We start from the raw sequence: 26406 nt of genomic DNA on the forward strand, positions 1-26406 counted from the left end.
TCACCCTCACTGTGTGTGCTGTCAATAATTGATGATAGTCACTGACTCAAAGGGTAACAGGTCCGGGAGAAAATGTCTCACTGATTTCTTTATTTATTTACAAGTCTATCTTTAAGCTGGGCCCGTCTGTAATAAAAGCCACAATAATGTTTATTTGGGATCGATGGCAGCATGAGGGAGCCTACCCGTGTTCATTTAGTAGTTTATGTGGGCTGCACCTGACCATGAGCGGGTTAATGCTGCCTGTCTGGTTGACAACAGGACACAGGGAAGGGAAGGAAGGTTTAAATGAGTGAGTGGCAGGGGGCAGAGAGGAGGAGGAGTGACAGAATGATAGAGTGAATTAATTCAACCTTAACCAGCCCTGATTGACTCCGATACCAAACTGGCATGTGGAAGCATTCGCAGTGACACCAAAGCCATGGAGAGAGAAAAGAGGAATGACATATCCTTCTCTAGAAAAAGAAGTTTCACTTTTGGGGCATATGGCGGGTAAGTAAAGCCACTGTTAGTATCAAATTAGAACTTGACATTCTCACCAAAACTTAACAGAGTAGCTGTAACTTATGAATAAATACAAAAGTGCTTTTAGATTAAGGTAATCCTGCCCTTTTAAGAACAGTAGTTCCCTGAGTAGTTCTCACTTCCTTGTTTACAGTGTGGACAGATTCACATGTGGGGATGACATGAGGTGAAGCTTTATTTTTCTTTTTATTGCAGATTTGAGTCAGCATTGAGAACAAACAAACTAACAGAAAGGGTGTCTAATTGTGCCATTTTGTTTTATGTAAATCAACCTCGTGCTGCAGACCTGAAGCTGCAGAAGACAAAATACTGGATATCCTGGATTCTCCAACCAGTGACAGCAAGCCTTTCCTTTCTTCCAGCAGCAACCAAAGAGTAATGCCATAAAATCCAGCATGTACCCTGTGCCTTTAATTCAAAATAAATGTAACATTTAGCTTGCATGCATTTATGAGAATTTGTGTTTTCTTTTGAAGCATTTGTCATGTTCCTCTTCCTCTCTGTGTTTGTTCTTCCCTTTCTCTTTAATCGCATGCCTGTCTGACGCCTGCTGCCCGTCTTTTCTACGTCAGGACACAGAGCTGTTTGAAATCATTGAGAAGCTGCAGGTGAGTTTCAGTGAGATCGATCTTGGGAAGTGTGTGTATCCGTTGATGTCTGAGCAGTAGAGCTTTGTTATCGCCAATGCTCTTGTCCATCAGGGCAGCAGGATCGATGAGCAGCGGTGTGAATTCCCACTGCCTCTGAAGGTTAGTCTTCAATATAAAAGAAAATCATAAAAACATAATCTGACTCCTCATACAGGTCCTACATATGAGCCTGTGTGTTGATACTGACCTTTTCATAACTATCATCATGTGTTTCCCAAAACATTCATCATCCATCTTATCAGATGTTGCATTGTGTGTGTTTTATAGTCTCCACTTTTGACTGTAAGTTCAGATCTGCCTCTCATCCTGCCCTCAAAATTGGGGGGGTACTGGATTGACCCCCCTTTGGAAAGGCTTGTAGATGTGAGCCCCACCTCTTCCCACCATGGCCTTGATCCAGAGAGCTATGATATTATGGAGAGAGATGGCGAAGCCAAAATCTACAGCGAGTTTTTCCGATCACGAGTAAGTAAGCCTAATCTGAACACTGAAGGAATGCGTGTCAGCCTTCATGGGATGATATTCCTGTTTTATCTTTTTCTTTCTAGTATCACCACTCATTCACTGCAATGGATCCATCATTAGGACCACTGGTTCTCTCTGTGTGTTTGGAGGAAGAAGAGAATAAGATGCGGGTCATACTCAGGTGGAGTTAACTTATTATTCTATTCTATGAAATGTACACATACATACATTATATAATCTCTCTCTCTCTCTCTCTCTCTCTCTCTCTCTCTCTCTCTCTCTCTCTCTCTCTCTCTCTCTCTCTCTCTCTCTCTCTCTCTCTCTCTCTCTCTCTCTCTCTCTCTCTCTCTCTCTCTCTCTCTATATATATATATATATATATATATATATATATATATATATATATATATATATATATATATATATATATATGTATACATATATGTGTGTGTGTGTGTGTGTATCCTAAGCTGATGTAGCCTAAACAATGTGAAAGATTAAGGGGTTTTTCCTTAAAGCACCGCTCTAGGGTTTTGCTAGTGTTGGATGTGTATGCAGTTGTCTTGTTTATCTGTGGAAAATGGAAAGTTTTCTTATACGTTACGACTATATTTAAAGCAAGTGAACAACATTACATGAAAGAGTCAGATGTGGCATAAAATGCACTTTTGCAAAAAGCATTCTTAGGGAAACTGAATCCTCCAGCGGGTTTTATCGACAATGACTTGTTTATCATTACAGCTTTTAAATGAAAATCTTTAACATACCAGTGGATAATCTTAAAGGGATCTTGATATTCTTTTGACATTTTCTTGACATATCTCAGTATAAACTATTAAATATAAACAATATCAGGGAAAAATTTGACCATATAACTACTTTTGTATTTTTTCATTCCACAGGATGAAGGAGTGCTCTCTGCATGGAGTTTTCTCTGTGTCACTTTTTTCAAACATCCCCTCTGCTGTAGAATTAGCAAAGGTATCATGCAACCAATCTATTCAAACAGAGACATTTATTTCTAAATGATGGCAACTTTATTTCAGTTTATGTACACTCGGTTACAACTAAGTCAGGGATATCAAACTTTTGTCTTTAAAAGTCACTGTCCTGCGGGTTTTTAGATATTTTCCAGCTTCAACATCCCTGCATCAATTCATGGCTGGTGCAGACCTTAAAAACAAGCTGTCATAGATAATTTAAAACAGGTGTGTTGCAGCAAGGAAACATCTAAAATTCACAGGACAGTGGCCTTATTGGACCAGAGTTTAAGTTTACTGATCTCACAAAAGCTATATCTTCAGATAGTGTTACAAGCTTAAGATGCTTTATCATTGTAGTCATTTTATTTATGTATTTGCAAATATGTAAAAGTGCCTTTGCATGACTGTACAACTGGAGTTGTACAAAAGAAGTTGAATTGGTTTCAACCGATTTGAATGTGGACCAAAAAAAAGCATATTATATACTGCTGCAATGCAAAATGTTAATCAAAGCTTTAGAAGTGAACATTATAAAGTGAATTTCCTCCCCTGACAAGGCAGTGGGATTGAAATTTCAAACCGTTCAAAGAAAAAAAAAAAAAAAAAAAAAATAAAAAATATATATATATATATATATATATATATATATATATATATATATATATATATATATATATATATATATATATATATATAAACCATCCTTAAATGCATGTAAATCTTGTATTGGAAAAGTAAGTGAGATCTATTCATGATGTCATTCATTTTTTCCAGATGCTTTGTGACAAAGTGACGATCTCAAAGTTTGATGTGGTCAGCTACCTGAAGGTAATATCCTCAAGTACTGGCTTGTATTTTGTCACACAGTTGATTCACAGGAACAGCAAATAACAATAATAATAACTAGTAAAGCACTCGGAGAGCACAAACCTCCACCAAGACCTTTAAAAAGTTTCTGGATCCAAACAGTAATATGGATCACCACCAAAATTAAATCAGTTCTTCATTTTCACATTTCCAACAGTTCCTGAAAAGTTCATGAAAACCTGTCTTTTTTGAGTTATCTCAAACACAAACAGACAAAAACGGTTAATGCCGGATAAAACATAATCTCTTTGGCAAAAGTAATAATTAAATAAAATAAAACAAACCAACATGCTCAACACGCCCTGAAATTTATGCATGAAAACAAAATTCAGAAGTTTTTCATTTTGGATATTTCCTGGTTTTGCATAACAACATACTTGTTTGTGAAAAAAGACTTTTTTCACTTTGAACTCTCCTTCGTCCCTCAGGCTCCAGAACATATAACAACATTTGATGAACACAGAGTTTCTCCTAATTTCAAGTTTGGTGTATTGTACCAGAAGGCTGGCCAGGTGAGACTACATGTTTTTAACAGCTTAAATGTCTGACTCCCTCCCTCTGAGGCATCATCTGTCTCTCTGTAGTTCACTGAAGAGGAAATACTGAGCAATAACATGGAAAGTGAAGAGTTTAAAGAGTTCCTGTCGATTTTGGGAGACACGATTCAGCTGCAAGGGTTCACAGGGTAACGATGCTTACAAAATTCTGTCAACAAAATAACACAGCAAGCCCAAAAACTTCAGTAAATACATGTGTTTAGTGGTGTAAACAGTTTTTTTTTTTTATTTATTGACTTAATTAAATTTCTCACTTTTAGTTGATCTCAGTAATGCTGGGTATGTTCGATCCAGTGTGTGTGTGTAAAGTTGAAAAGTTGTTTGTGTAAAGTTGTTCTCCTCAGCAAAAAATATAGCTTGTGGAATTATTGCCACTTTGTAGCACTGGTGCCCATCATGAACCAGTTACAGAGAATCATAGATATTTAATTCATAACAAGAAAAGTGACTCCATGGATATTTTTGTACATACTATTGCTTTGTTTTTTGTTTTTACTTTTCTTAGCTTCAGAGGGGGACTGGATGTGTGTCATGGTCAGACAGGAAGTGAAGCCATCTTTACTTCCTTTCATGGAAGACAAATAATGTTCCATGTCGCAACTAAACTGCCTTACACAGAAAGCGATCCGCAGCAGGTTAGTTAACTGTATTACTGTCAGCCTGACTCACTCTGATGAAACTTTACATGACAGTGTGGTTGAATTGCGGCTTTAGATGGCTCATGAGAATATCTCTCTCTTTCTCTCACCAGTTACAAAGAAAAAGACATATTGGTAATGACATTGTAGCTCTGGTTTACCAGGAGGGCCAAACCCCTTTTCTATGTGATATTATAAAGTCACACTTCCTGCACTGTTTTCTGGTGGTGAGGAGGGTTCAGAGAGAGGAAGAAGAGGCAGGTGGAGCTGCCTACCAGGTGAGAGAAAGCTGTCCCAGTTCTTCAACCCCATTAATAATTATAATCACTAGATTTGTGGGGCTGTTAATGCAAACAATTCCCATCCAAATGTAGATTAAATGATTAAGTGTTTCAACTGCTGAACAAAGAAAACCTGACACTGAATTCAGTTCTCTTTTTTGGTGCATACAGGCTGTAAATAGACAATCTTCTTTGAATATCCAACGTTTACTGAAATATGAGAAGAGAGGAGGCAAATTAAGTCAATTTTAGGCAAAGGAGAAGTGGTGATGAACACACACATGTGCTACAAATCATGATGTCACTGGCTGTATGTGCAAATAGCATGACATTCAGACTTATTGTGTGTCATCTGCTCTCATTTTAATTTAGCACGTCATCTAATACCATAATACAATAACAATAAAAATAGCATCATGTAATGTGTCACATAAATGTTCATATTAATGGTAATGATGTAAGACTTTGTTATATCAGCTGTCTTTTTCACTAATTTTCATCAATTATTTTAGTTCAGGTTGATATTTTCAATAATGATTTTTCTTTCTTTATTGATTGGCTATCTGAGTGTTATTTGTTTTTCTCATATTAATTTGCATCCTGTTCATCAGAAGCTAGGAGCTACAAGCACCCTCCAGAAAAACCTGATCTGCTCTGATTGTTCATCCCAGCTCAAAATTTTGACATTTCACTGCAGAAAAAATTACCATATGCCTAAAGTGAAAATGCAATCAGTATTGAATTACAGTTTTTCCAGAAAAGGCTGACTAAATCATTAAAAACACTAACAAAATAATATTGTCTTACTCAAAGACTGAAACTAATGAATAACTTATGTAAACTAGGAGACATATGACACCTAAACATTCAGTTCATGAGAACTTTAGTTTATATAGAAAATAATTTAAGTTAAATTCTGTTTGGCTGCAAAAATATCAATGGCTGACCTTAGAAAAGTCCCTCAACATCTGCAAGTCAGAAATCTATTTTCTGGTTGAGATGTCAAATAAATCTTGTCTGTAGCTGTCTGAAGTAAGACTACTGCTCCCACCGCTTGATTCCCCACAATGCTTGTCATGGCTTATGTTGTATGTGGCTCCAGAGAAAGTAGAGTAAGGACTGTTCTTATGTTAAACTGGCTCTGTGTTATCACTATACACGGTCCACCTGCAAATGATAGAAAATGTGCTGCAGGTAATAAAGAAAAGTCCACTTGAAATCCAGTTGTTTTAGAGTTACAGAGCTCAGGTTTTACAGAAAAAACAACATTATGATGCCTCATTATAAGACATAACATACAATTTGGTCCCGTCTTTCAGAAAATCTCTAAACAGACATAAAACATAAATCATTACCTCTTTTCTGATGGGCATGAATAATTCTTTGTGAATGAAACCCAGCACAGCTGTCAAAGCATCCTGTTTCAGGTTTTCTTCGATGGGCACTATGGGCATTATGTGTATTTTAATGAGAAGCTGGATTAGTAACCTTTTTATAAAGTAACCATCATATATGTAGACATTATGTAAGTCTGTTTTCAAAGCAGAACAGGATATTTTACTTAACCTGAACAGCTATCTTTTAATATATTCACCAAACCTCTTTGTAGGACTCACCAGTCCAACCAAACAGAACAAAAAAGAGAAATACAGTTTGAAACAAATCTGAGCAGAGATTCTCGGTTTGACATAAACTCAGTGCTTCTGTCCAGCTCTTGGGGCTTCATTTAGACATAAATCTGTAAATACCAACAATGGCTTTTACTGGCAAATACACAAAACACTGAGGTTGTATTTTTGTAAAATGCTACTGTGTCATATTTAACAATACGTTCCGGCTGAATAAAAGCCAAACATTCGCTCTGTTCTTTTCGCATTGTTATGTTTTGATCTCAAATTCAAAAGCCCTGCAGCTGATGTATGAACCTGTCAGTGCACTCTGGTGGACGGAAAATACAATGGCGGCTTTGTTTCTGAATGACCTCAAACACACCTTGGGAATTATGTGCTGCAATTTTGTGTTCCTCATAATGCAAACATCTGCATGAAAACATCATATCAGCAACTACATCAGCCAAGCTCTAATATTTTCTGTTTATTTTTTCTCTCCACTTCACAGGTGTCTGTCACAGCCAGAGAGGATGTTCCTCCCTTTGGTCCAGTCCTCCCAGATCCTCCCATCTTCACAGATGTTAGAAACAATGGGTTTTCACTCATTTTTATTACGTATATATCTTTAACAGCTGCAGTCATCTTTACAATCTTTTCTCTGTCTTTTAGTCAGTATAGAAAATTTAACAGCTTCTTTGCCAGCATTTTGCACACTGAGACTTCATTTTTTTAGCCTCGTTCATAAGAATTATCCATTGTGATGCATACCAGAAAAAGCCCTGGGAGAAATGGAGCAGTTAGATATGCGTGAGTTGCACTTTGCTGCACTCTGCCATGACTTAATGGCATATTTCAACAGATCTCATGTTTCTTGTTACACCTGAGTTTTTCTAATAAAGACCAGTAAAACCGCTGTGAGAAAGCTTTCTGTATAATATGGCTGACAGTGTATTCTTGTCACATGGCCCTGTCCTTGCTCTTGTGGCTGCCTCTACGGTTAAAACAACCTGCTCTGATAAATGACACAGTAAATCCTTTTTCTTGCTCTACATGCATTTGAATCCCCACAAATAAAATGTTTTGCTCTTTTTTTAGCGTTTACAGCTGAGAGAATTCCTTCTGACTAAGCTCATCAATGCAGAAATTTCCTGCTATAAGGCCGAGCAGTTCAGCAGACTGGAGGTAGAGGAAGGAACGCTTTAATCACATTATATTATAGAAGACCCAAATCTTTAATTTATTCCCCTCTGAATTTTTATTTTGCTTCCACTTTTTCCTTGTGAAGCTGCGCACTCGCTCATCTCTCCTGGAGAGTTTGCAGACTGAACTCTTTACCCGTTCCCAGTGCATGATGGGAGATCCATCACTGGCTGCTGTGCCCACATCAGAGGGTGGGCGGGGAGCATCTGAGGGAAGCGGGGGTTTTATTGAAAATTTTAAGGTGAATTTTGCCTGAGCTCATGCAATCCATCTTATGTTTGACTGGAGTATTTCCACCTTGTAATTTTTCTACTGAATCTCTGACAACAGAGAGCCATCCGAGTGAGAAGCCATTCATTTGAGACACTGGGGGTACCCAGGAAGAACGCTGGCAGTACATCACAGAAGCCCAAGGTAAAAATATGCAGGACATAAAACTCTTAACTGGATTATTGTTCACTGAAGTGAGTTTTTTTTTTCTTCCTTTACAGATAGAGAAAGATGGAGACAGGTGAGTCTCATAAAAACAGCTAAAAATTATAATAAAAACAGATAAAAACTGATTTCTTTTCTTCTTATTTTTCAGTGACAAATTGTCAGGATTTCTGTCCGACAGTTTGGGGGCGTCAGAACTTAAGGATCAAGCAAGTCCTCAAGAAGAGACTTAGAGGAAAATGGAAACTTAGATTTTAGACATACAAACAATAATAGACATTACCACTCTACATTTCTATCTGTATTATCCTGGTGGATAACTTATATGTAAATAGAGTTTAATTTTTTCAGAATATAACTATTTCAAAAATTTATTATAGAGAAACTGTAAGATTCGTAAAATTGTGTTTGAATGACAACTTTGACATAAAAACTGACGGAAAATGTTAGAATATTTCAAGAGTTTTACTTAGTTTTTCTGCAGTGGGAGATTAGATTGAGTTCATTGGGGTCAGCTAATTAAATTCAAATGAGTTTATTATGTAAAAAAAGAAGAATTTTGAATGTTTTAGAGATGATTAAAAATTAACACAGATCAGTAACCTGGGAAATCAGTTCTTGCATTTGAGATGCCTACAATATAAAACCTATTTTAAAACCTATTTTAAAAACACCCACATTTGACACTCAGTTGCAAAATAAGAACATTTATATTATAAACAAATGAAAAAAAGTAACTACAAATCTGTTTGTATTTGAACAAATGAATATGAAATAGAAATATGAAATGTCGTTGCATGTTAAGGATTTGGCTGCACGGTGGCGTAGTTGTTAGCACTGTGGCCTGTGTATTTGCATGTTCTGCCTGTGTATGTGTGGGTTCTTGCTGGGTACTCCGGCTTCATCCCATCATCTATAGACATGCATGTTAGGTTGATTGGTTACTATAAATTTGTCCCTCGGAGTGAGTGTGGATGGTTGTCTCTCTGTGTGGCCCTATGATAGACTGGTGACCTGTCCATGGTGTACCTTGCCTCTTACCCACTGATTGTTGGGATTGGCTCCAGCTTCATGTGACCCTTAATTTGAACACGCTATTAGGACAATAGATAGTTTAAGCATTCCTCAAATTATGGCAACATACATAAAGATACATAAATCAAAAACCTGTAGGCATTGTTGCCATTATGTTCCTTTAAGAGTAATTTGATTTGGCAGAAATAAATATGCGCTGAAAATGTTAAAAGTGAGTCCCCCTTATTATTTTTGTTTGTTAATTGCCTATATCTGATTTAATTTACTAATAGTAACCATCTGATACCTTTGGTTTGAGAACAGCAAACCTACCACACGGAAAAGTAGCATATAATAAAAACAGAACAATGTTGAAGGTTTTTTTTTTCTCTCCTGCATAGTTTAAAACTTTTTGCAGGCTGTTTAACTAAAAAAAAGTGTGTTTATTTCATAGTGTTGGTTTTACATTTTCTAAAATGTGATTTTTCTTGCTGGCACATATGCATTTTATATAGTTTCTCTTTTTATGGATCCCATGTCTTCTAAAATTTTGAGGTATTTTAGGTTTTTCACATAGGGACTATAAAAATAAATAAAATACAACAACACAATTTCCTTTCCACTCGTCAACATTATGTAGGCTGCTTCTGAAAGCCTTATGTAGGCTACTTCTGAAATCATCTTCATGAGTGAAATTATAGTTATGCCCACTAAAATCCAGTAGGTGGCAGTAATGCACTACACGCTATAGTGTCAGCCGCCAAAAATAACAGAAGAAGAAGGAGTTAGAAAGGTGGCTGCAGGTTTTCGATGGAAAAGCGTACATGCAGCTGCACATTGACTTGATATTTGTTGCTTGTACCTGGTGTTAATTGGACCTACCAATTAACTCAACTGGTTAACACAACTGTGACAAAAGCTCTAGCTAAATGGGTCGTACGTCACTTTAAAAAAAAAAAATTAAAAAATCGTATTTTACGCATTTGTCTGCGAACAAAGCGTAAGGTCGCTCTGCGTCAGAAAAGTTCAACTTTGACCCACTAACAAGTCCACAGGGGTCTCTTGAGGAAAAAGACTACACTTGCTCTGAATTGCACTTCAGTCGTTTTAAGTGAACCTGAACGTGCAGCGGACACAAGATGACGTCCAGGAAAATGGTCGAGTTGTTCTACGACGTGGTGTCACCATACTCCTGGCTCGCCTTTGAGGTCTGTGTTTTTTTTTGTTTGTTTTTTTTTGTCCCTGACAGTCTCAGCAGCAGAAGATGCACTTGGTTGAGCAGCTTCCCAACTATGACTTGTGTTTACAGATCATGTGTCGCTACAGAAACGTGTGGAACATAGACCTCAAACTGCGACCTGCATTTCTGGGTGGCGTCATGCAAGCAGCGGGTCAGTCCACGCCAGAAACATGCCAACCCTTCGCAGGGTTTCCTCCATGCATGGGAAATAACACTTCACGCTCTCATATTTATCTTTCATGACAGGTAACAAGCCTCCTGGTTTGGTTCCCAACAAATTTATGTACATGACCAATGACCTCCATCGTTTGGGAGACTATTTTGATGTCCCCTTGAAGCCACCAGCTGATCCATTTGAAGCAATGTTTGAAAAAGGTAAATGCACATACTAGGTGAGCTAAGAAAAGGAGGACATATTGATGACTAAATTACAAGCAATCCTATACCGCAGGCCAGATCCTGGGGGCTAAAAGATCCAATAATAGGGAACCAGCCCTCTTTTCATTTCTCACTTAGCAAATAATGCCTTTAAAAACTGCAGTTACCAACTATTGTTTGATATGTTCAGCATTGACTTTAAATTAATAAGAAATCGCAATAATGAACACATCAAAGCCGCAACCTCAACCTCTAACCACTAATTCAAAATGTTCAATGCCAAACTCTCATATAGAAGCAGAAGATGCACTTGGTTACAAGTGGTATACATAGAAGCATTTTACTTATAAATAGTTGGGCTAACAAACTGTTTCTTTTTCATAATTACATATTACACTTTATTCATTGCCCTCAGTAATGCCAGATTTAAGATAAAGTCATTCTGAAGTGGTGTTTATTATTATCAGTTTCTGATTGACTCAAGCTTTTGGGAGGACGGGAACACACTTTGTACAGTATCTGAACTTCTCAACCGCATCACAACATTTGAAATATTATGTTGATAACTACTCATATTCCCTTTCTTCCACTCACTGACTGAGCTGCATCAAGTCCCATCTTTTCTTGACTATATTGCTTTATTTCGGTACTGGGTTTATTTGATTAAACACAAATGTGTTAAGAAATATCGGCTTGCATAATAATTGTCAATATGTGTAAATATTGACAATTTGGCACTGGGATTAAATAGCCTGTCCATTAGGAGAAAATGAGCTAGTTGCCATAGTGACCTCCCCAGGTTGTATCCTCACTCCTGATAGTAAGCTGAATATATTTCAACCTTTAACAACCTTCAGTGGTGCCCAATTCCAGTCCTTGAGAGGTACTATCCTGTAACTTTTTTTTTAAAAAAATTTTTAATTTTTAGATTAGTCCCTTTTGCAACACACCTGAATCAAATGACTGAATTCCCTCTTTTCCATGTCCTTCAGCTGTGCAAAGGTCTGGTAAGAAGCCACTCATTTGATTCAGGTGTGTTGGAAAAAGGTTGCATCTAAAAACTGCATGATAGTAGAAGTTAGAGGACCTGACTCAGGCATCCATATCCTACAGTGTTTGCAAAGCTAATGGATGGATGAGGTATTGCAGGTTGAATAAGACATTACAGTGGGCAGAAGTGGGCATCAACGGGTCGGTGTTAGAAGTTTCTATGGTGAGCAGCAGCTGTAGTCACAGCAGGATAGAAATTTGTGAACTGAAGATTTGAGAATAGATGGATAAAGACTGAAGAAAGTGTTGCAATTTTTATGGGTCCATAAAAGCCTAACTTTTTATGACACCTGGAAATTCCTGATTCATTCTGATGACTGTTTAGGGTTAACATGAGGAAAAAGTCAGATTTTCTCTTGGAACTTAAACTTTCTTTGCTCCAACTTCTGCATTTATGGTTATTCATCACTGAATCAAAATAATAAGAAATTATAATAACATATCATTCAGGGAAACAATCCAGAGTGTCTTTTGTTATTTATTGGTTTAATTATTAAATAACAAACTTCATTTATCTGTTTGTTTTTTTTTAATTTATAAAATGAACTGCATGTCTGACATGTTTGTTTTTTGTAGACAAAGCTTTTCACACAAAAGTGGAAATGAGTGTAATTTTGACTTTTAATATTTCAGGAGATACAGTGAAAGTAGCTTCAGTTGCCATACTTGTAATTTCTTGTTACAGCAGCTTCACTTATCATATTCTACTGTGCTTCATTGTCTAACTTTGCCAAAAGCTGTCAATGTTTTATAGCTGTAGTTTTTATCAAGTGTTTTTTTTGTGTTTTTTTTCTGAATGCACCTCATTTTTACTCTGGGGGGCAATGATAGAAACTCTTCATGAGGGATTTAAGATAAGAGCAACTTTATTGAACCCCAAAGGGGAAATTGATATGTATGGATGTTATGGATAAATATTATGGATATAAATCATTCCAAAAATTAACACCAGTTGATGCTAATTAATGAAACAGATGCTCAATCAGATGCAACATTGTGTTTTTGTTTCTTCATGTTATTATAAACAAAATTGTTGTCAAGTCATGAAATTTAGTGCAGCTTTGTATCTTGAAAGACTTCAAAGCGTCCTTTGAATTACATCTCATATATTACATATTATTTAAGCTACACATGTGACTGCAAGGCTGTTAAGATGTTATTACTGAATATTGTAATATTCTCAAGCTCAGCTGGTAATGCTGTGGCTTCTTTATGTGACTAAATCTTATTAGACATCATTTCCTTCCTTTCCCAGGCTCCCTGACAGCAATGAGATTTGTGACAGCAGTGCAAGAGAGGGAGAAAGGTGGAGACGGGCAGGTGGAGAAGGTTTCCCGTGAGCTGTGGAGACGCATCTGGAGTGAAGACAAAGACATCACACTGCCTGCATCACTGTCTGAGGTAGCTGCACTTTTTTTGGGTGAATTTGAAAAGATTTTAAGTCAACTTTTATCCTCCTCACATTTCTTTATTTATTTTGCAGGCAGCAATGAAAGCAGGAATTTCTGCCAGCGACATCGAGGAAGCGATGAAGCTGTCCACCTCAAAGGAAATCAAAGACAAGCTTAAAAACTCAACACAGGATGCAATTGATTACGGGGTTTGTTCTCCAGCTCTCCTTGCATATTTACTGACAGAGCAAAAAAGATTTTGCAATAAAGTTAACAAAATCTGCCTCTCACTGCTCTTCCTTGCTGTTTCAGGCATTTGGCTTCCCCATGGTGGTGTGTCATGTTCACGGAAAGCCACTCATGTTTTTCGGATCTGACAGGTTTGAAGTCATGGCTCACTGCATCGGTGAGAAATGAATATTGACTCATTTTAGTTTCTAACAAAGAAAAACTTACTTTTATTCTGTTTTCTCTCATAGCTTTGTTTTAATTTCATTGAAAGATTCTTTGCTGAACACATCTAATCAGTTAAAGCTTTTTCTGTCAGAATAAACAGCACTGAGAGTTTTTCTCTCTGTGATTTGCACGTCATATCATGAGAGGAGATTATTATTCAGATTGATTTTTATTCTCTCTTTTCAGGGGAGAAGTGGCTGGGGCCAAAACCTGATAATGCAGCTGCCAAGCTGTGAGATGAGAGCTGCCTTCATGCTCCGTTGATTTGCTCGGAGACAGGAATGCTCTTATTGATTTTCTGTAACACTTAAAAATCCATATTTTTCTAAGCTGTGCCTTCTTGAAAACAAGCTTTTCATTTTCAATCCGCTCACAAGAACTAATAGCTGGAGCGAATAATGTAACAACTGTACTGCCATGACAATTTGCAAGGAAGGAAAAAAGAAAAAATCAGTTTTTTTTCTTTCTGTGTAACACACAGGGTGTGATGGTTTTTAAACTACTGTATATGTTCTGTACACAAAATTAAAAGGTGCATTATGTTAATCCAATATTTGCAGTCTTATGATATTCCTCAATAATCTGTGAAACCATCAATGAAATATATATGTCCAGGCAGATGATATTCATGGTTTCAAGATGGTCGTATTGTTTTTATACTGACTGGAAAACTAAGAAGTACAAGGAAATCCTGATTAAACATATAATGGGACAAACTTAGACTTTTTCCATGACCTGCTGTGGAGAGTGCATCTGACATTACAAATCTCAGATTAGCTGTTGCTATTGAGATGAAAGTGAGGTGTTTTTAATCAGCGGGAAGGCGGTAAAGCAGGGCTGTTTATTGGCTATTTAATTTGAGTCAGGTGTGTTATTGAAAACCTGTGGGACCAAGTTGAGGCATTTATTGGTTTGTTTTCTATGAAGAGCAGAGCTTTATGAAAGTCTGAGCTTCAAAGTCCTTGTTCTGTAATGATCAGAGAACCTTGGATTAAAATAACCCAAAATATTTTTTGACAATGGTGAGCAGTTATTACTGATATAAATTATGCACTTACCCAGAGCTGCAGTCGAAGAGGATGAGGTGTGCCTGACGCGGTAAACAAGTGGTTTGATGGTTTAAAGGTGTGGTCACTAACTGGTCTTACATCTACCATCCTGCAGGTTTTAGTGTTTTCCTGGTACATCACATCTGATTCATACAAAAAGGTTCTCCAACAACTTTTCAGTTCTGCATCAGCCAGTTAATGAGCCACTGGTTTGAGTCAGGTGTGTTGCAGCAGGGAAGCACTAAACTGTCAGATCCTGACAGTTTCCTCATCAATTGTGCAATCATGAATTTTGAACAATTCATTTTCTGTATGACTGATTTCAAGCCCCATTCCTACAGATGGCAAAGAATGGAAGTGTTCAGTAGACTTTTGGGGCTGAACGCAGACACGTGTAGCCAACAGGAAATGGTTCATTGATAACTTCAGTATGTTTTGGAACCATAAGGAACGTTTCAGACCTGGTGGGGTGCATCCATCCAAATCTAATCTGCACGCTTGCATCATTCTATTCTATTCTATTCTACAGTCATTTAGCACAGTGTTTCCTAATCCCGGTCCTCAGGGACCTAGACTGTGCGCATGTGATAGGTAACCCTACTTTAACACACCTGACTTAAATCAACAGCTCATTTTCAGGTTTTCATTGAACTTGGCAAGCAGGTAAATTAATCTGCATCAGGTGTGCAGGAGTTGGTAGGAACTAAGACATGCAGGGCAGGGGGTCCCAAAGACCAGGATTAAGAAACACTGATTTAGCAGATGCTTTTATCCAAAGTGACTTACATATGAGAGGGAGAACAACACAAGCAAGCAACACATGCTGGATCGTTTACAGAATTCCCAGACAGTGTGCAAGTTTTGTTGAATTTCTGAGTTATTGTCAGTTTTCACTACTGATTTTAACTATTTTATATTAACTGGGGATTTTAACATTTACATAGATTGTATGGCAGATGGTAATGCAAAGAAATTTTCTTCTATATTGGTTATAACCGACCGACATTTGAGGTCACATTGTAGATTTGGTTCATTCTGAAGGTTTATATATTTCCTCTTGCAGTGTCTGACTCATCCTTGTCGGACCATTTTTCTATCTTGTTTGATATTCTGATTACTCATAATGTCCTAACATCCCTGTCTCGGTTAGGGAAATTTACATTAATGCAAAAACAGGTGCAGAGTTTATCAAGGCCATAGCTATGTTACCAACAGCGACTGCAGTCCGTTGAAGGACTCCTGTACCAGTCTGAAAATCTGTAATGTAATGGATGCTGTTGCACCACAAGAATCAAGAGCACCTTAAATAAACACAAAACACCTTGGCGAAATACCAATCTGGTCACAGGCCTAAAGAAAGAATGGAAGAAAGCTGAATGTAAGTGGAGAGGGAGAAAGAGCTTTATTGTTATTTTTTGTGGAAAACTGAAAAAGTCAAAGGATGAAGAAGTTGGATTGAAGTGAAAAAGATTAAAGTTTAATAAAAAATAGAATAAACAGAAGTATTACAAATTGCAATTTGGAGAAACTGTTCAGAAGTATGATCAGGAGGGGTTCTTATCTGAGAGCAGACTAGAACCTCTTTCAAACCTTAGGAAGAGAAACGTCAGATGGTCATCATAAATCTGTTTCCATGACAATAGATCCAGGATAGATGATTTCATCCAAGGCTGACCTGGCACCTCTCATTTTACAGATGGCCCTCTTCAGATGATTAAGAGATTAGACTCCTCCTCCATAAACAATCTCTTCGCTATAGTTTACGGCTAGTTACTCATAATCTGAAGACAACTATACATGCTTTACGTCTGGGAGGAGGATCACACAGATCATTCGTAGATAACTGCTAGAAAGCACTGAGGTCCACCTGACCTCATGCTTAGGAGTATACCATGACAGAGGCCTTCTAACATGAGCAATAGAATTATGTATAAGGTTTGGTACCACCATATAAAGTAAAACATGAGAGTAACGAATAGCATGAAATACCATATTAAGTAAGGTATGATATGAAATTTCTACTACACACTCTAGCAGAGCAACAAGACTGAAGGTGCAACTCCACTTGGCGTGCAAAAATAAAAGTGCAACAATAACATAATGATTGACAACACTAAGTGCAGGAAATTATTAACACGAATTAAAATATGAATCTAGAAAAAAAATTCAAAAGAGTGCTGAGTATAGGTAAAACAAAAAAACATATATAAGCCTATGCTTTAGCTGTATAAAAGAGCTGGTGTCTTATCATGTAGGCTATGTGCAGGAGCTGATATTGTGTGTGGTGGATGTATAAGTATTAGGTTTGAGTATGTGTGTATGTGAGTATGTATGAAATTCAATATGCTGATAGCCTGAGGGAAGAAACTGTCTCTGAGTCTGGAAGTGCAATCCTTGACAGACCTGTAGCGCCTGCCAGAGGCCAGCAGTTGAAATATGTGTTGGGTGGGGTATGAGGAGTCCTTGATGATTTTCCTGCCTTTGCAGGTGTGGCGAGAGGTGGCAATGCACTCCAAGTAGGGTAGAGGGCTGCTTCTGGTCTCTGCAGAGCTTTCTTATCAGTTGCCGAGCAGCCAGCATACCATACAGGGATGTTGTAGGTCAAGATGCTCTCAATGGCTGCCCGGTAAAAGGCCATGAGCAGCTTTCTCTCTAGGTTATTTCTCCTGAGTCCCCTCAGGAAGCAGAGTCTCTTTTATTGTCGCTGATGTGTTGGCGCTCTGACAGGAAAATAATACTTCAAATTTACCATAAGCTGCACAAACAAAGCCTGAGAAACGATAACAATGAGCTGTACAAAGCGAGAGAGGGGGTTTAATCTCAGATGTCTGGCAAGAATGTCAACAATTCTCGCACTCTGTTTGCAATAATTGAAAAACTTACAAATCCTCCCAAACAGTTCAGTCCAGCGCTGAACTGTTTTCACTGAGAAATGTAATAAACTTGCCTATGTTTTTTTTGTGGATAAGTTAAAACTATTGGACAAAATATTAATGCCACACACTCAAACAAGAAAACTAATCAATGTCCAAAACTTAGAAATAGCTTTAATATTCCGTCTTAAATCAATATGGTTGATATAAAAATGCTATAAGAAACAGTTTGGCATGCGAAATCAACAACATGCACTCTGGACAAGATACTGACTTTATAAAATCAATTTTTACTCCAGTAGAAAGTGATCTCCTGCTTATAGTTAACAGCTCACTGGCATGAGGTATTTTTTCCCATCATGCCACTCATAAAGACACTATGCCTGACGAACTTCTCTTTTATAGCCAAGATTATTGAGTAAGTTGTGTTTAACCCTGTTATGCATGAATGAATTTAAAAAAAAAAAAACCAATACAATATTTTTCTAAATACAATATTTTACCTGTACAGACATATGCAATTATACTTCTTTTTGTTTATTAGTGATATTTAATATTTATAATGACTTATGATTTATTTTAAAGTATTCTATAAAATATTTATTAAGTAATATATAATCATAATTATATTGTTTAAGTCTTATTTAAAATATAGCTTTATTATTTTCTAATCCTATTTATCACAAAGGCAAACTTGTGTAATTACATTATATTTATTATGACATATATTTATTTATTCTCCAGTGAGAGAAAACATATTTGATACCTCGCTAACATCCACTGAAGTGGTTTATTTACAAAAATGCCATCGTCATTCATGAATATGCAAGAAAAAAGCTTTTAAAATGTGTCCACAAGAGGGCCACTATGCATGAAAGGGTTAACCAGCTTAATAACTTATTAAATAAAAGTGGACATATTGATATATTTTAGTCAGACTTCCAACTTTATCACAGCAGCAGCTCTGGTCAAAGTAAAAAAATGACATAAAGATGATAGACAATAAAGGTTATACACAACTTTATGTGTTTGCCACCAGATGACTGCACTCTAAAAGACTTACTGTGTCAGTGTTGGAGCAAATGAACGCCTGAATGAGAGAGAGTCTTCTGCAACTAAATGAGGGCAAAACCAAGATTTCTCTGTTTGGTAGTTAAGGAAAAAGTCAGTATTGAAAAAAACCTGGAGACTCTGGCTTTTAAAACTACTGAGTTTGTAACCTTGGAGTTTTTATAGATTCAGATGATCTGACTCTCAGCAGCCACATAAAAGCTATAATAAGGCAGATTTTTACCTACTCAGAAACATAAACAGCATTAATTGTTTAATTTCCCAGAAAGACCCAGAGAAACTCATGTGTTCATCTCCAGTAGACTGGATTAATGTTATATTCATTAAATCTGCACAGTAACTTTTAACATATCTTGGTTTAATTTCAATTTTAACTTTAACTTAATTTTTTGCGATGTTTGCTGTTAATTGCTGCTTTTCATGTTTTCTTTCCACCATCTGTAACACTTTTAATATTTTATGTGAAGAACATTGAATACAAATATAAAGATAAACTTGCCTTCCAAATCAGGGTTGCAGAAAAGTTGTGGCCTATCAGTGAGGGAGGGTACACCCTGCTGACCATCCCAGAGCCAATACACAGAAAACCAGTCACTCCTATGGAGAATTGAGAGTGACCCAACATACATGACTTTGCACACTGGAAGGAATCAAGAGAGAACACATATACTTCCATTGGGAGAACATGCTAATACTACAAAGAAAGGCCACTATTTGAAGCTCGCCCCAGCCGAGGCTTGAAGCAGGGACTTTATTGCTGTGAGACCACAGTGCTAACCACCACACACCTGTGCAGACCAAATTTTGGATTATTGCAGGAAAATATCATGAAATGTGACCATACAGACCTACATGTTACAAAAATATTTTATGAAGAAAGGTGATGTTGAGCTAACTTAACCAGATCTCTTCCATTTGACTCCCAGCTCTGCTCTCAAACTCCTAAAACAAACAGGAATGACAACATTATTTGCAGAGTTTTAAAAAAGGTTTATTGTAGATTAGTAGATCATGACAAACTATTTGCTCAACAGCAAACTACATTTAACATTATGCTACAGCAAGTTTGATATCTTTCCATATATATGAATCTTTATTCAGACTCTAGGTCCATTAAAAAAACACTTCTATTTAAAACTTTTATTTAAAAGTATGTTATATATAGATTATAATGTATATTATATACATGCAGTATATGTATATTATATATACATTATATATGCATTATATGTATATTATATATACAGTATACATGCATTATATATGTATTATATGTATATTATATAAACTTTATCAATAAAGTAATATGAAAATGAAGTTGAACATGTTTCTTCTACTGAGGCCAGTTTCCAACACTCCATGTATTTGGTTTAGCCGGTTGTGGCATTATGCAGACATGAGGGAGAATTATTTTGAGCTACTTTAATGATCCTGTACACAACTCTAAGGAGTGGTAAGAAGTCTTGTCAACTCAGTGGAGGAGTGAGCGCTGCTCTTTTTGTATCAATGCATTACTTTTGTTGTGGATGTTAAAGCCTAAGGATATGTGGGTGTGGGTGTTCTTTTAGTGTTTATAGATTGACAATTTGTTGAATATGTAAATCTAATTTTTCCCATCATGAGCTGGCTTCAGCTCAGCGTCATGCAGTGCCAAACAGGATATGCCAATGAATGATAATGGTTGCATACCAATTTCAGTGTCACAAGTATTTTAGCAAGTGAACAATAAATAACTCAGCTGCTAAAATTTCCCATAATTTGTCCATTTTGGACAAAGTCACATGCATCTCAATGGCATGCAGTGACTACTGACTTATATTCAACTTGAATAACCCCATTACTATATTCTCTTAATTATTGGAAATCTTTTTATGTCACAGTGGAGGCAGATATTATGGTAAAAGTGTGAAGGAAAATCTGTGACCATTTTCATTTGATAATGTAATGGTTTAGGCGGTTAAGTTTAAAAAGAAGACGTCAACATTACACAATGCTTATGATAAACTTTTCATGACTCATGCATCATGTATTTTCAAGCTTGTAATGTAATTATCTGTGTTTAATGTGAAGAGATAGCAGAGCCTGTCATACGAGTTCCAGGTGGAATGGCCAAAACACTCTCAACAAAAGACTGGAAACTGTAAAATGACGAGGGGCAGCAGGACCAGTTTTTCCGGACAAAGAGAGAAGTAGTCAGGCAAGCCATTCCTGACAGACATAAGTTTCCATTGAGAGACAACATACAGAATGTGGCAGGGCAAAGCCTTGAGAAGGACTCTGGATGCCACACACCAGGTATATGTCTGAGGTATTAACTAGTGAGACAGACAGGAGGTAAGAGGAGCGTGTAAATAGGTGAAAAGAAGGATGTGGTGCAGGTGAAGAGGGTGGAGTTAAGAAAGCAGAGAGGGTGGAAAATAGACAAACAGAGCAGCAAATTGATCCCCTGAGCCTGACGGATCACCTGAGAGAAACAACACAATGAGGATATGAACAGAAAAGCTCAACCCAGGATCAACGCTTAGCTGAGAGCATGTATGGAAAATGCCCAGTAGTGTGAAGCAGGGAAACATGAGCTTGTGATTAAAGGATCCAAATACTCATTTAATTTTCCTTTAAGTAGAGGACTTGGAAGAACTTGAGGTAAGACTTTCTTCTTTGCATCCAACTTCTATTACACCTTTCAGCTGTAAGAAAAAAACACCAGGAAGGGGCTACCAGTTGATTTATGCACTTTATGTTTATTTTATATCTCACAGTTGCTGCATTTTAATTATATTTTCTATCTGATTTTGTGCTGTTCATGTTTGACGATTGGGTGTGTAGAGCAACACAAGCATTAATGAGACAAAAAATGCAGATGAACAGGTTTAGGGATCTTGTATCTGATGCAAAAGGACAATCATGTCGGTAAAGAGTTTCTGTGTGTGGCTTCTTATGTAATATAATTAAAGCTGTGGTAAATGCACAGAATATGGATTTTACAGTTGTTCTATTTCAATTTTGTCTTAGAAACTTGTCCTCCACGACTAAAAGATCTTGTGTATTTTGTCACAAAAAGATAAGAATCAGCATAAACTAGTTATGTGAAGCAGTCGGAGAAATGTTGACCAAGAATGGCATGACAGAAGTTCCTGGTCTCAGTTACACATTTGTGCAAACACCTCCGTAACTGGTTACCTGTCAGAGTCATGTTACCATTAACAGATCCCTATCTCGGGTCATCATGGCAAACCATGATCACTTTATGTTTCTTGTAATCATGTTTATATGTTTCTGTTTATCCATCATATCCACTTCTGGGTTGTGGCTGTACCGGCATGAGATATGTTCATAAGCAACATTCCTTTAAATCTCTTATTCTCCCTTCATCTTTTGACAGAATGTCTAGCTTGTCGAACGCAGACTACCGCTGCAAACATGGGGACACCATCTGTGGTAAACTACATCAGCATAAACACAGCTTTAATTTTCTAGAGTTACAGTAAGACTGATGTTTCCTTATGTTTGTTCCTCCTACAGAGATTCGCGTGTATGAACAGGAGGTGATTGTCGTGCCTGTCTTCCTGCTTGCCAGCTTCTTGGTCACATTGGTTTTTATCCTCCTGCTGCGATACTGCCCGGACAGGGTCGATCAGATCCGACCACATGCATCAAAGTCCACTTCCAGGAGAACGCTGCAGGGCATTGATGGTGAGTGGCTGAAGCAGATAAAAACAAAAATTACAATGATGTGTTGTTTTCCAATCTAGCTCTTGATCTTCTAGTTTTCAAATGATTTGATATTTCTACGAGAATAATTAGGATTGAATTACAACAACAACAAAAAAAACCATGCACATTTTTAACATTAATGCAAAAAAAAAAAAAAAGTTTCTTTTTACAGAAGTTGAAACTGGATTAAATTTTATTGTACTAGTAATAAACTGATTTATGTGTTCTAAAGGTGTTATTTTGCCTCAACAAATTCCCTATTCTTTACAGAGAAGTAGAGCAGCACCAAGAAATTCCATGATTTATAAATCCTTTAAACCATGCAGTTCAATGAAAGAAACACAAATACAACATGTCAAATATCAAAGCAGAGAAATGCTTCACAAAAACGGGATCCTTCATTTTACAGAAACTGAGATAAAGAGGAAAATGAAACAATTGTGTGGTTAGGAAAATAATTTAACATTTCTTTTGGATATCATGGATGTTCCTCCATGGACGTAGGAGCAGAATCATCTGGTTAGTTTTCAAAGCTCAGTATTTGGGATGGTTTTTGGGTTTTGGCAGTGCATGTGACACAGGTAAAGATGCCAGTTTCAGCCAGTTTCAACCTTTGACTTTGCAAAGAATCGGCTGTCGACTCAAGCAGCTAACAATATAAAACGTCAGAAGTTTTGACATCTGTAAGGGCATAAAACTACAGTTATTTTTCTGTTTTTTCAGGACAGACTTTAACATGACTCTCTTGTCAAAGTGTTTGGGGAGATTTCTTTTAGCATCTCAGCTATTTGGGAAATTAGGACACCCTTCTGCTACACATCATCTTGAAATATCTTTACTTAATAACCGTACATATCAACCCATCTTGATTTCAAGAAGAAAAACTAAGTTATCACTGATGATAATTATTCTCTTCCTGTCTGTAGCTCCTCCAGGTATCAATGTTTTAGAACATGAGAGCATCGCCTTGGATGTGCCCAGTTCCTACTCCACTTTCCAGCCCCCAAACCCTTACATTACCAAAAAGCTCTCTATATCTGTTAGCACACCTGCTCTTCCAGCCAGCCCCCCACCACAGCCCTACACACCCAGTTTCATTCCCATCGCCCAGCCCAGAGAGTTGCCCCGCCAGAGGCTGCCAGAGTCCTTCAACCTGGTCACCCCTCTGCCTGCTGCCTTCTCCCTGCGCTCCGACTCCGCTGTGTCCCTCTACAGAGCTCGTATGGAAAATAGGAATGTGGTACTGCGAGTGCTTAATGGTGAGACTTTCAACAGATCTATGAGCAAGTCTATTGCTCAAGATGAGTTATTTTATCATTTCTGTTTTATCCTTCCACAGACTCAGCCGATGCCGCAGAGAGACACAGCTTCCTGGGCTTCGCATCGTTCCTGGCCCAGCTGGGACCACATCCGTTCCTGCCAGAACTCCTTGGTGTGGTCTCACTTCGAGCTCCTCTGGTCACAGTAGTGGAAGAGCTGGAAAACAGAGATCTGCTCAGCTTTTTGTGGCGATGCAGACAGGTAGGGGGCATGGGAACATGCTGACAAAGCTCTTACTTATGTTACAGCGAGGAAAATGGTTAAACAAGTAGAAAATATGTCACAATCCAAATGTAAATCACCAGAGATGCTTTGTTTTTTCCAGGATAATGTGGATTCTCCAAGTGAAATGACTGAAAGACGGATATTTACCATGGCCAAACAAGTGGCCTCTGCACTGGTTAGTATGTTAGCTACATGTTATCTCCACCTCGTCTTGACTTTCAAGTGAAAAAAGTGGAGTTTCTCTCTTTCGTTTCATCATTGCACCTATTGTACCCGATTATCTCAAAAACTATATGTTTACGTTTTTACCTTATAATTAAATTAATTTATGTTTTGTAAAGAAAAAAATTCTAAATAACATTTAAAAGGCTTTTCTTTTTATTTTCTCATCGTTCCTTTACAACCCACTTTTCAACACTTTAAGCAGATACGTACATAGAAGTCTGTAAAATTCATGTCTTTCTGCAGGAGTTCCTTCACAGCAAAGATCTCCTCCATGGAAACATCCGGGCCCGCAGTGTGCTGGTCAGTAATCAGCTCACAGCCAAGCTCTGGGGTCTGCATGGAGTCTACGCACGGAAGAACAAGGGATCAACTCAGAAGGATGATCCCAGCATGAAGAAGTGGCAGGCACCTGAGCTGTTAGTCAGGAGGCCTGCGAGCCAGAGCAGCGACATGTGAGCTCTCTGCTTCTTCCCTTTTTATTCCATTTCCATTATATCCTTGTTGACAGGATATAAATCCAGAGACAATATTTCTGTAGAGCGATTATCAAACTGAATCCATGACTAACATGAATATCTGCATGTCCCCCTATAGCTGGTCATTTGGCATATTATTGTATGAAATGGCAACTTTGGGTAAGTTTAACTATATTTTTTTCTCAACATAAATCCTTACAAATGTCATTTTTGAACATTTTACAGTTGTTCAATTTAAGATTATAAGAAATTTTTTGAAACTATTAGTGAAAAGGCCCCAGGCCTTTATTTTTTTTTTTTACCTTGACATTTTTTAAAACTCAGTAAATAGTTGAACTCATTCAATTATCCTGAAAGATGCTGGAAGGTTCTTGATTGGTTTTTACAAAAAATAACTTCCTGGTTATTACATGCTATTTCTTGAAAAGCTTGCAAAATGCTCGAGTTCCTCTCCTCCAGTTTCCATGTTTATATTTTGTTTCCTTTGCAATTCTTTAAGCCTCTTCAAATTGTTTTGAATTTTACTTTGACCGTCCAATTACAATTACAAGCTTAATGGTTTCAGAAACAGAATGAGATTTAAAATAGGAAAATGTTTTTTTTTTTTTTATCTAAGCAAAGCATTATATATTCAAAGTAGATAAAACAATGATCTCCACAAGTTTCTTGAAATGTTAGACTAGTTTTGGTCTAGAATATTGTAGTAATATCATCATATTAAATGGTTTATTCTAAGGATTTGTCTGCATCACTCACCACATGCGTCCTTCTTTCCACATGGTACAAAAACATTACCTTCTCTTTTTGACCTCCAGGTGATGCTCCGTTTGCAGAGATCTCAGTTAATGAGCTTCTGCAGTTTCATCAAAGAGGAAAAAATCTGAAAAAACCCACCAATTGCTCCAACACACTGTGTGTATCCACTGCATGCTCCAAATAATGCAACACCAACCTTATAGCAATTCAGTGCTTTTCAACATTTCTTCTCTTTGTCTTAGATATGCTCTCATGAAAAGCTGCTGCCAGTGGAAAGAACAAGACCGACCTTCCCTGGCTGAAGTGAGCCGAAAGCTCGTTTTAGGAGAGAAAAGTGCCTCTGATAAAGTTATCAAGGCAGCTGAGACAGTAAACATTGAACAGTACCTGCAGGAGGCCGGATACGGAGAAACCAACAGCTACACAGTTTTCTGATCACGTCCAGTACCCCCCCCCCCCAAGGGGGAAAACATAATTGCACTACAGTCTGAAACCCAAATAGTGCACTTTTATAAGCAGTGCAAGTGTTCCAAACTCTGGACACTTCTATTGTTGAAAAGGTGACTTGCATTATTCTCCATAATATGTATTAATGGTTAAGTTGGAAAACAATCTGTTTCCATGTAATTTAGTAACAACAGTAACATTCATGTCAGTCAGAACACCAAATCCGTCTTGATGTGTGTAGGCAATGCCTAACTTCCCATGGTTTAATTGGGGAAGTAGAACATGTCATATTGTTATTATATAGTTAGAAATTATAAACCTGACCAGTGTATAGTTGCTACATCCTGAACTTGAGGTGGATCCTGTCCATTCATGATGGTTTGCAAATCGTTCTAAAAAAAAGCCAATCTAATAACAGGTGTAATTATGTATTTATGTATTACAATAACATTATAGTAAAATGCCAAAGTATGACATTATGATGGTGACAGAAGTGGGTATGATTAAAGC

The 26406-nt window shown here is 37.3% G+C and overlaps 3 protein-coding genes across 3 annotated transcripts; all 3 read left to right on the top strand.

Moving 5' to 3' along the window:
* Positions 1 to 412: 412 nt before the first annotated feature.
* Positions 413 to 8444, top strand: rap1gapl (RAP1 GTPase activating protein-like; the record flags this gene model as incomplete). The annotated part of the gene is made up of 19 exons (XM_079240651.1): positions 413 to 492; positions 659 to 691; positions 810 to 900; positions 1098 to 1133; positions 1227 to 1274; positions 1443 to 1640; positions 1724 to 1821; positions 2543 to 2621; positions 3398 to 3451; positions 3919 to 4002; positions 4075 to 4175; positions 4553 to 4682; positions 4799 to 4963; positions 7085 to 7156; positions 7672 to 7758; positions 7862 to 8017; positions 8107 to 8190; positions 8268 to 8287; positions 8363 to 8444. Exons 1-19 carry the CDS (start codon positions 422 to 424, stop codon positions 8442 to 8444), a joined length of 1689 nt encoding a protein of 562 aa, XP_079096777.1. The 5' UTR covers positions 413 to 421.
* A 1571-nt stretch (positions 8445 to 10015) lies between these two features.
* LOC306756033 (glutathione S-transferase kappa 1-like) lies at positions 10016 to 14467 on the top strand. The gene is made up of 7 exons (XM_079240653.1): positions 10016 to 10433; positions 10535 to 10616; positions 10712 to 10840; positions 13149 to 13294; positions 13377 to 13493; positions 13597 to 13690; positions 13927 to 14467. The coding sequence occupies exons 1-7, from the start codon at positions 10365 to 10367 to the stop codon at positions 13974 to 13976; spliced, it is 687 nt and encodes a 228-aa protein (XP_079096779.1). The 5' UTR covers positions 10016 to 10364; the 3' UTR covers positions 13977 to 14467.
* A 7649-nt stretch (positions 14468 to 22116) lies between these two features.
* Positions 22117 to 25884, top strand: styk1b (serine/threonine/tyrosine kinase 1b; the record flags this gene model as incomplete). The annotated part of the gene is made up of 9 exons (XM_079240648.1): positions 22117 to 22171; positions 22256 to 22426; positions 23374 to 23706; positions 23787 to 23968; positions 24093 to 24167; positions 24461 to 24669; positions 24812 to 24852; positions 25509 to 25605; positions 25692 to 25884. The coding sequence occupies 9 exons, from the start codon at positions 22117 to 22119 to the stop codon at positions 25882 to 25884; spliced, it is 1356 nt and encodes a 451-aa protein (XP_079096774.1).
* Positions 25885 to 26406: the final 522 nt, after the last annotated feature.

The sequence above is a fragment of the Telmatherina bonti genome (genome assembly GCF_933228915.1).
Source record: "Telmatherina bonti genome assembly, chromosome: 5".
Taxonomy (NCBI): domain Eukaryota; kingdom Metazoa; phylum Chordata; class Actinopteri; order Atheriniformes; family Telmatherinidae; genus Telmatherina; species Telmatherina bonti.

Coding starts and splice junctions, on each gene's coding strand:
- LOC306756033 (XM_079240653.1), top strand. CDS start 10,365: ATGACGTCCAGGAAAATGGTCGAGTTGTTCTACGACGTGGTGTCACCA. Junction 13,295..13,376: donor TGCCTGCATCACTGTCTGAG/GTAGCTGCACTT, acceptor TTTATTTTGCAG/GCAGCAATGAAAGCAGGAAT. Junction 13,494..13,596: donor AGGATGCAATTGATTACGGG/GTTTGTTCTCCA, acceptor TTGCTGTTTCAG/GCATTTGGCTTCCCCATGGT.